The sequence below is a fragment of the Palaemon carinicauda genome, chromosome 2 (assembly GCF_036898095.1).
Source record: "Palaemon carinicauda isolate YSFRI2023 chromosome 2, ASM3689809v2, whole genome shotgun sequence".
Lineage (NCBI taxonomy): Eukaryota > Metazoa > Arthropoda > Malacostraca > Decapoda > Palaemonidae > Palaemon > Palaemon carinicauda.
This window is the reverse complement of record NC_090726.1, coordinates 36525097-36536012: the sequence shown is the minus strand read 5'-3', so window position 1 is coordinate 36536012 and position 10916 is coordinate 36525097. Positions and strand designations below refer to the sequence as shown.

At 36.7% G+C, this 10916-nt stretch overlaps 2 protein-coding genes across 4 annotated transcripts in view; both read left to right on the top strand.

Annotated features, from left to right (window-relative positions):
- The window catches only part of LOC137623863 (tripartite motif containing 13-like), a 101722-nt gene extending 101271 nt beyond the window's left edge, over window positions 1-451 (top strand). For all 3 annotated transcript variants that reach the window (XM_068354675.1, XM_068354680.1, XM_068354672.1), the window contains one exon: window positions 1-451. This exon is cut by the window's left edge and continues 525 nt beyond it. The gene's annotated coding sequence lies outside the window, so the exon portion shown is untranslated.
- Window positions 452-6398: 5947 nt separating this feature from the next.
- Window positions 6399-10916, top strand: part of LOC137616081 (peptidyl-prolyl cis-trans isomerase-like) — a 58250-nt gene continuing 53732 nt past the window's right edge. The window contains exon 1 of the mRNA XM_068345756.1: window positions 6399-6614. Coding sequence (XP_068201857.1) covers window positions 6399-6614 — 216 coding nt within the window. The remainder of the gene's footprint in view (window positions 6615-10916) is intronic.

The window sequence follows — 10916 nt, the reverse complement described above, 5'->3', positions numbered from 1 at the left end:
CAATGACTGTCAGAATCTTGAGTTTGCAAGTTAATCCACATCATCAAAATTTCGTAATCTGTTTATTTTAATCCATTAGTTTTAATCAAAATCATGAACCAAAGGAGAACAGGTATAGAGGATTGATTAAAATCTTCAATGCTTTACAATTAGTCACAAAGTTAAATAAGTAAAGCCCTTTTTATTTCAATGTTGTAAATTTCTACAATACAGTAGGCTATTAGTAAACAGAAATCATGACATTGATTGAATTAGTGATATTTTGCCTTTGTAATTTTTATTGTACTTTGCAATTTTATAAACAAGTGAGATACATGATAAATACTGTAATATGAAAACTGGTTATTAATTATTTATGTTATTTGAAATGTTTATAGGTCTCTCTCTCTCTCTCTCTCTCTCTCTCTCTCTCTCTCTCTCTCTCTCTCTCTCTCTCTCTCTCTCTCTCTCTCTCTCTCATTGCTGCTAAACTTCATGAATAATGTGTATTTAAAATCTATTGTTTACACCTAATGTTTATAAAGACTAGAAGCCCGTTAACAAATGAAGATGAAATGATTCAACAAATCGAAGAAAAATCTTAGACAGAATTTATTCGTAATAATTCAACAAAATCGAAGAAAAATCTTGGACAGAATTTATTCGGAATATTTCAACAAATCGAAGAAAAATCTTAGAATTTATTCGGAATAATTCAACAAATTGAAGAAAAATCTTAGACAGAATTTATTCGGAATAAATCGACAAATTGATGAAAAATCTCAGACAGAATTTATTCAGAATAAATCGACAAATAGAAGAAAAATCTTAGACGGAATTTATTCCCATCATTTAGGATCTTAAGCAATTGTAATTATCGAGTATGAAGCTTCTAAATTAGCAACAAAGTTTCAATCAAAAAAATATAATTTGTATCAGGACTTGAGTCAAAATGGTCAATTAACCTGAAGAATAAACTATCTTCATCTATTAACGTTCCAAGTTATTTACTATTATCTTCCAATTGTAGTTTTTTTATATGTAGGCTACATAACAAACGAGAGGTTATTTTTCCACTTTTGCGTTAATAAGATTTTCGCATTATAGCTCTAACGAAGCTTCAATCGCATGCATGATTAATAACAAAATATTTCACTGTCCACTTCTATCCACCTCTGGATCCCAAGAATTTTAAATTAAGGTTTTTAAAAGTAACTTTTTGGTTATCCCTCTAAGAAACATCATTTGTGCCCTGTGTATATGAGTTTGTGCATATAAGAATATTAAAACATTAAATACACTGTAAGTCATGAATAACTATTCATCAAATGTCATTAAGTAGCATAAAGGGTGTACTGTATCGAGCAAGATATAGGAATGTGTTGTTTCAAAATCATTTTGGGTACAGATCATGCGCTGTAGGCCTCCTCTGAAGTAGTGTTGCGCTACATTTTACCTTTGGCCACGCTACATTATCTGGTCAGATGGCACGATGTGTGATGGCCGAAACAAGAAGTTATTAATTCCCTATACTGTGAATTTGAGGAATAATATATATAGCCGAGTTACAGTTGATGATCATTGTTTTGAATTAATTATTTCTCTGCTATTACTTAAGTAGGAAGGGTAATGCACTATTTCTGTTTTATTCATGATTAATTTTCCTAATATTCAAGTGTACTCTGTCCTTTAGTAGAGAAACTTATTCACCCTTTTTTCCACCTAAGTATCTTTAGTGGGAGTATCTTTTAACATAGCATTTGCGCAGTTTCTTGATAATGTAAGAATTTCACAATTTATGTATTCATTTTGGACTAGTGTACCAAAACCAGTTATATATATGTTATGCAGTTAGAAATAAAGGATCAAATTAAAAAATGTTCCCTGTTTACATGTTTTTATTATCCTTACCCTAGTAACATTTAACAATTAGTAACGAGTAAAATATGTGAAAGAGTAGTGAATTAAAAAAAGCACGTATAAAAAAAGCTTCAAAAGCCACAGAAAAAAAATATAAGTGTGCTGTGTAAACCACAGAAAATAGATACTATTTTAAAGTAAATAAAAAAAAGTCACAGAAAAAATATAAATGCGCTGTGCAAACCACAGAAAAACACTATTTGATATGTTAAGTAAGTTGTGTAAACCACAGAAAAACACTATTTGATATGTTAAGTAAGTTGTGTAAACCACAGAAAAACACTATTTGATATGTTAAGTAAGTTGTGTAAACCACAGAAAAACACTATTTGATATGTTAAGTAAGTTGTGTAAACCACAGAAAAAAAATAGAATAGACTAAGTTACACAGACCAAAAAGCAAATGAAATTATATTTAGAGTAAGCTGTGCAATGGCCCTCCTCCCCCCTCCCCCGTGAATGGCATTCACGGCAAGTTGTCTTAACGCAAAAAGCAAATTATTTAACACTTACAGTAAGGTCTGTCAAAATAAGTACGTTAAAAGCAATTACATTAAGGTCTGTAGATCAAATAGTTAAAAGCAATTACATTAAGGTCTGTAGATCAAATAGTTAAAAGCAATTACATTAAGGTCTGTAGATCAAATAGTTAAAAGCAATTACATTAAGGTCTGTAGATCAAATAGTTAAAAGCAATTACATTAAGGTCTGTAGATCAAATAGTTAAAAGCAATTACATTAAGGTCTGTAGATAAAATAGTTAAAAACAATTACATTAAGGTCTGTAGATCAAATAGTTAAAAACAATTACATTAAGGTCTGTAGATCAAATGGTTAAAAGCAATTACATTAAGGTCTGTAGATCAAATAGTTAAAAGCAATTACATTAAGGTCTGTAGATCAAATACGTAATGTTATAAGAATCATTAGATATAATCTTCGAAATACTATCTGGATGAACAATGACCTAGCTAGACTATCTTTTATCTTTTATTTTGGCGGGGACAGGAACTATAATAGCGATTAAAAAAAATTCCCAGCTGAGTGTAAGCACTTTATTTCCAATATAGAAAGTAAATATGATTTTTTTGTATTAAAAAATGGTAGTGTTTATTCATACATGCATAGCCTACATGGCATTACACATGGAAACTGTTCCTGTATATTTTGTTAGGAATGTCAAAACAAAATATTTCGTTATTTTTCTCAAATATTTTTATATGCAATTTAACAAAACTGTTCATCAAGGTTTAAATGCCACTCCAGAATGGCAGAGGCAAGGGACAGTGACATTGCCGTATCAAACAGGACAATGCCCTTGAGACCGACCTTATATATTTATATGATCAGCGCCTAAGCCCCTCTCCACCCAAGTTAGCACCAAGGAGGGCCAGGAAATGGGTGCTGATGACTCAGCAGATAGACCTGTAGGCTCCCCCAAACACCCCATCCTTACCTCACAAGGATGGTGAGGTTGCAACGACCAAAGAAACTATCGAGTTTGAGCGAGACTCGAACCTTAGTCTGGTGTTCACCAGTCAGGGATGTTGCCACATCTATTACTCAGACTCCCGAAAGTAAGTAAAAGGGATAAGAAAGAATGTATGAAGAAGAAGAATATTAAATATACGAGTAACCAAGAATAGACTTTAGCAGTACAACGAAGATAGTGCACAAACAGTTTGAAAATTCCTTTTTTGTGAAGAGAATATTGAAAATAAGAAAAGTATACTACAACAAATGTGGATGAAAAGAGAAAAACTAGTGAAAATAAGGAACACACAAAACTAAAAGACACAGAGGCGCCGTTGTAAAGGCTATGCCTCACCCCAGAACCTGAACCTGAAGTACTTTTGAAGCCTGAAGCTGAATGAAAAAGGTAGAGCAGCCATCAACTGCCCAGCAGGTACAACAGAAGATATAACGATTGAAGGAAATGTTAGACAAGGAACTATATATGGACCCAAGCTATGCAGTATAGCAACTGACAAAGTTAATAGCATTAGCAGAAAAAATATCACATTGATAAGAAATATTGAAATTGAATCACTTGTATATGTAGATGATATAATGTTTCCCTCAGGAAGGAAAGATGGTATCGAATGTGCCATAAGTAACTGCCATAGCCTAGAGACCCTAAAGAAGTTCACTATAAACACCAACCCCAAAAAATCGGGTGTATTAAGAATTAACAAAAGAAAGAAAGAGAAAGAGGTGGAGATTGAAACAAAAGTGAAGAACGGAAAAGTAAGTTTAGTTAAGGAATATAAGTATCTGGGTGAATGGTATACAGAGAAGGGAAACAAAGAATTAAGTATCAGTAAAAAAACCCAGAGGGTTGCATATATGACCCAAGAAATAAGAAAATATGGGGATACGAGAAAAGTTGGAAAGATGGCATTGGAAGTCAGAAAGAAAATATATGAAACAGTAGTTGTACCAACAATATTTGCCAACGTGGAGACCTGGAGTGTAATTAGGGACAAAGATATGAAAGATCTAGAAAACCTCCAATACAAGATAATAAGAAATATGTATGAACTACCTGCGAGTACTCCATATTGGGGCATACTTGCAGAAACAGGAATATGGCCGGTGTCCTGCAGAATAGAATATAAGAAGTTAATGCTCTTCCATAACATCATAAACTCCGAGGAAAAAAGATTAGTAAGAGAGATAATTGAGGATCAGTTGAAGAACCCGTATGGGAAGTGCTGGAGCAAGAGCGTAGAAGAAATCTGCAGTAAATATGGGATGGAAGTGGAAGAAATAAGAAGTTGGGGGAAAAGGACCCTGAAAAAAGAAATCAAGAAAAGAATTATAGAAAAAATAGAAGAAACTATTGAAGAAAAAAAGAAAATAATGAAAAAATTAAGATTTATTAAAGGAAATGGCCCTATGCCTTATATCAGAGAAATGTATCTGGATAAGGCATCCCTTGTGATGAAAGCAAGATTAAATATGCTCAACTTAAAAGCAAATTTCAGGGGAAAATATGATGACAATTTGTGTGATCTATGCAAAGAGGAAGAAGACACCACCGAACATTTATTTTTATGCCCAAAGTTAGAACAGCTGAAGAATGTAGAAATAAGTTTCGGTATGCTAAAAAATCCTAGCAGAGATCTGGCTGCATTTATAGATAGGGCAATGAATATAAAAGAAGAGTTTAGGAAGCCCAAACTGATTACCACAACAGGTTGCCAAAACTGATGATAGCAAGGTGTTATCGTATCCAATTTCAAAGTATAAGGGAATAAAAGTAAAGACTGTGAACCTCATTATGATATTAATTTATTTAAGGCACAGATGATATAAACTTAATAATAAGAATAAGCTTAGAAGCTTTGCACCTATCTATAAAGAGATAGAGTGCCCGCAAACTTATTTTGCGGAGTGAGCAATAAGGAACCAGGAACCAGGAACCAGGAACCAGCGTAAAATTTAAATCTTCTTTTATATAATTTCATGACATTCGATTTTATTCAGGGAATTGCAACAGCAGTATGAATATTGAGCACATTCCCATCAATGCAGTGCATCTCGTAATAAGTAATAACATTAATGCCTTTCATCATCATCTATTTTGTAAAGATTTGAATAATGCCTTTCATCATCATCTATTTTGTAAAGATTTGAACAATCGTAACCCTTCTTTCATTTTATATTTATTTGTTATGTTAATGTTTTAAACAGTAATAATATTTACATATTTAATTTAATTATTTAGTTATCTTTGCTGCCATGAGCGATGAAATGTAATAATAGCGTACAAACATAAATATATAGAATGACTCGATAGAAAAGTTTGTAGTGACTCTCTTCATGGAGGTAATATACCCATAAGGAAGGTCGCTACAAAAATATCTTAATAATTCACAGCTTTCACATTGTTTTTTATTAACGTAAATTATTTACTTTAGTAGGACAAGGTAAAGACACACAGGACACACAATGACACTTGTTTCCACTTCCGTTTAAAATGCATTGAAATTCATTGTGCTAGTCAATATTACAATTGGGGTAGCTACTCAAGGTTAAAACTACATTTTAGGGTCTAAAGCAAATAAGGTTAGAAAACACAGTTTCTGTTCTTCAGCTATAGGTTAAAACTTTGCTCCATATGTATCATCATAACTGTATAAATGACGTCGTTTTTCTGCGTCCTCAGGCCGTGGCAGTCAGACGGCATGGTCAGGATAAACTAGATGGCATCATGGCAGAGAAGGCAAAGAAAATAACACAGTGGGCTACGCAGTGGCGCTGTTGGAACGTTGGCTAAAGTCAGGGTTGCCATTCGTACGATAATTATAGTACGTGTACGATTATTTTGGGTCCGGTACGATACATACCTAAGGTATAAACAATGTAGGTGTGTGTGGGTTTAATTAAACAATTATACTAAAATCTTTTGAAATAAGTCAATCATGTAACACCCTAATAATTATATTGAAACTGTGTACGATAATCTTGGTTGAAAAACGACAATTTTAAGGCTCATGTACGATAATTCAGTCGAAATAATCTGGCAACCCTGGCTAAAGTGCAGGATTGTTTACAGTTCAAAGTCAGCTGATGGACAAACAACCTGCGGCTCTGCGGCCGACTGTTCATTTTTTGGTCACAGTGCATTCACAAGGTTAAGTCACTCTTACAACTTAACAGTTTTAGGAAGAAAAGTATTTCGACGTGGTCTGGGTCCACCAATAGCATCGGTGAGTCTCTTCTGATAACGTCTAGTGAAACTTTAAGTCAGTTTAAATCAAACTTCGGTGACGGTGTCGGCATTGGTGATGGCCCCACGGCCAGGGTTGCCAGGTTTTCTAGAGGAAAAAAAAGGCCAACTTCTAGTCAATAGAAGCTTTAAAAGGCCAACCCATTAGTAAAAAAAGGCTTTTTCGTATTACTAACAGCCAACTAATTTTTTAATAAAGGCCAAATTTGAGGGTTTTTTGGCCTGAAAAAAAGGCCAAACTGGCAACTCTGCCCACGGCATGGGGATGAACGGGAGTTGCCAAGTTGTACTTTTGAGTAGGACCCATCTGTTTCTTATTTATCTTGACAAGATGAACTTTTCACTTATACTCAATTATCCGACATTGTGAAACCGTTACTGAAATCATAGTGTGATACGAGATGAGTAAACCCAAGAATGGGAAATAGGACAGAGATAACAAAGAAAAGACAGTAAATGTTTCAAAAGTTTTCGTTCTTTCATGAGGTATTAAAATGGATTCGGGTAGGGTGAAGAATAGCACACATTTGTTAAAATGTTTATAATGTTGGAGACTCCATAGAATTCCTGGTGTCAAAGCTTGCTCAATTATCTCGATATTTACCTTTCCATGTTACGCTGTTTCTTTTTGAAACGTCTAATTTTTGGTTAACAATCTCTCCGTTAAATTAGAGTTATATTGTATGAGGAAATTACGAGATAACGATTTACACCATTGGTCATTTCTGGCAACGTATTCGTAATATTTATTTCCCTTAAGGGCCCATTTATATAACACATCTATTTTTACGGTGATCCGGGTAGAATCTTATGCTAAAGTTAAACGAAATTGCCAATTTTTTTTTTCTGAAATACTTAATTTTTTATGTAAAGTTCGATATAATTTCACCGTTAAAGCGTGTTAAAATATGTTCCAGCCAATTCCAAGGTAATTCTGTTCTGCATACCATACCGTATTTTCTTTAATACTTCTAGCTCAGTATATGCCATCATAATTACGGTAGTAGACTGAATTGAATTGTTGGTCTGTGGTTGTAGGTTGTCTGGGGCACCTACCACCCATTGAGATACTACCGCTAGAGAGTTTTTGAGTCCTTTGTCTGGTCAGACACGCATTGTATTCATCTCTGGTTAATATTATTATTATTATTAGCCAAGCTACAACCCTAGTTGGAAAAGTAAGATGCCATAAGCCCAAGGGCTCCAACGGGGAAAAATAGCCCAGTGAGGAGAGGAAATAAGGAAATAAATAAACGATGAGGAAATATACAATAAATTATTCTAAAAATAGTAACATCGAAACAGATATGTCATATATAAACTATAAAATGGATTTTGATCAAAGTGAAAGATCTATTTTTTGGGTGAGAGGGCCATGTCGTCCTGATTGAAGGGTTCCTTTAGGTAGCCTTCTAAGGGATATTTGCTACAGTGATACTCCCAGAGAATTAAACTGAAAGTCTCCAGGATTCTAACTCCTGGCGCGAGTATCCAATAAAGGATATCCTATAATATCAGGTGACGTATTCTAGGTACGACACATTGCAATCTTCACCCCGAACAGATTTACCTCTACGATGTAAGGGGAAGAGTGGCAAAAGAAAGGAGTGCCGTTTTAGGTACCCGGTGGACCTCCTTCCCTACTACTACCGGGAGGCCATTCCTTTTCTTGCCGTTAAGCAGAAATGGCCACAGATAAAGTAATTTTGGGAGGGGTCAGCAAAAGGGTGGGTCCATCAGGACGACATGGCCCTCTCACCCAAAAATAGATTTTTCACTTTGATCAAAATTCGTTTTTATGGGCTCAAACCATGTCGTCCTGATGGAAGGTTCCTATAGGTAGCTTTCTAAGGGATATTTGGTTACAGTTATATTCCCAGAGAATTGACCTTTAGGTCTCCAGAATTCTAACTCCTGGCGCGAATATCTTTAAAATTTTTCTTAAGGATATCGCATAATATCAGGGGACGTATATCTTGATACGACACATAGCAATCTACACTCCGAATAGCGTGTTCGTTTCGAGGGGGAAGAGTGGCAAAAACAGAAGGGGAGCCGTTATCAAGGTTACCCTTCCTCCCATACTATTACGAGTGTCCAAGATAGCGCTCATTCCTATTTCTGTAGCGATTGCGCACGGTGGTGTTCCCTGTTTATATAATGCTTTTGATCGTTATTGTGAGGAATTATCATGCAATCTCCAGCTTCTTTTGCCTCTGGAAAGTTGAGTTTTTAATCTTTACAGTGTATAATTTTTAGCTCCTGCTTCACAGTGAAATTAGTTTAATTTAATGTGTTATTCAGCTTGGGCGGTCACCGGAGGCGACATGGGCGCTGTCGTTTGTTATACATGTGTTATTTAGTTAGCAGAACGACATTCCTGTTTGTAATAGCATCAATAAATTATGGAAGCTATTTAGGCACAATTATACTAGTAAAGATATATATATATATATATGCATACAAATTTCCTCTTCCTTGTGTCGATCTTATACGTTAGAGTTTCGGCGATTTAGGTAACAGAGATTTTGCCCCGCGCTAGGCTACCTAGCCTATGCACTTTAGTATACTTTCATACATTATCCCTGTTTACCCTCTATCGTTTTATCAATTCAACAGGAGATAGTATATCTCCTAGAATTAGTTATATAACTCGATACGCGTCTCCTGTAGAGATTTAAGGGTAATCCCTCCTTCCCTCTGAGTGCCGCTATAGGCGACAACCCTATCTTGGTCTTGCCATAGAGTAATTCACTCTGGCTTGACTAGGCTAGTGTTTTCTGTCTCCCACCCTTTCCGGCGAATATCAAGGCTTGGGTTTTCGACAGAACCTCAGAGTATTCAGTCTTTCTGCCGGCGGCCGAGCAGCAGGGCGATTAGTCACTCCCCCACCAGCTTAGACCTGTCGGCATAGGAGGCTGGCTAAGCCTCCCTAGGCCGCACTTGAAGTGGTAGTATGATGCCGCCACCTTCTCCCCTGCGGTCTAGAAGACTAGTCCTGTGTCGGCAGACCCTAGGCTGAATAGATATTCTTCTGCCGCCTAGGATGGCGCCGATAGTGAAACAAAGTTTCACCCTTGTGTGGAAGTGGCGGCAATCCTGCCGCCTTCTTCTACACTTGATACAGGACCCTTTTCCCTGCCCCTCTCTGTCCTTTAGCGATGGCCTAGCTACGCAATCCTGTGGCCGTTGTCCTACAATCTCACCGCTCGCCGGGTAGATTGTGGTGCCGGCCGTGCTCCTACATAAGCAGCTGTTTGGTCACTCAGTCATTCCCTTATGGACGCAAGGCTCCGGGAAAGGTTATGCTGGATGTGACGGCTGCCGGTGGGAGACCCCTCTACTGTAGAGTGTTCTTCAGTCCTCCCTTGGACTGCCATCCACATTCCTGAAACCGGCAGGAACCGGCAACGGGTCTTGTGGCTTGATGGAAGCTTGAATGATACATTCTCGCCTTCCATATGAACCCTCATTCTGGAGGAAGGCAGTTAGGTTAAGTACTTACACCCTTATCTATTGTAAACATACACTTGAATAAGACAGCCCTTCACTCCATGCTTTCTCTCTCTCTCTGTCAGCCAGTGCCGGCTGGACCGGTTCCGTCAGGTACTAACCTAGCCGGCGGCATGCCGACTGGACCGGTGCCGCCAGGAACTAACCAGCCAGCGACATGCCGGGCGGACCGTGCCGCCAGGTGCTAGCCTAGCCGACAACCTGCCGGCTGAACTACAGTATATGATTATACAGTAGCCAGTATAGTATATACTGCTGAAAGAAAACTATAGTATATATTATACAGTAGTTATTTTCCAACATACTTTGGGTATCTTTGCACAGTCTATTGTTGAGACCAGTCCTATATTGAAAGAAAAGATTTCCTTCAATACACTGATAGTGAATCGGTTAATAACTTACCCCACAATATTAAAGAACTTAAGAAGGGTCAGTGTTACACTTTTTCTATCCCTAGAGGTTAGAACCCTTCTCTTTGAGTTCGCCTGGATAAGGAAAATCTATAACTTTAATATTGGGGGAGGTCACAGCAATTGACTAGACAGGAGACACAAGTATGTGTCTTTCCTATTTCCCTTCTAGCTTACTATTCTAAGCTATAATAGTTAAAATATTAATATTTTGCATATCTGTTTACCATGTGAGATAAACAACCGCATACTCATTTAAATTTCCTTTCTTTACAGGAGGAACCCCAAATGAAGTGCGACGTGGTCTTCTGTAACCACAGGAGTAGGAGCTTCGTGGTCACAAAGCGTGCAGGTCTCAT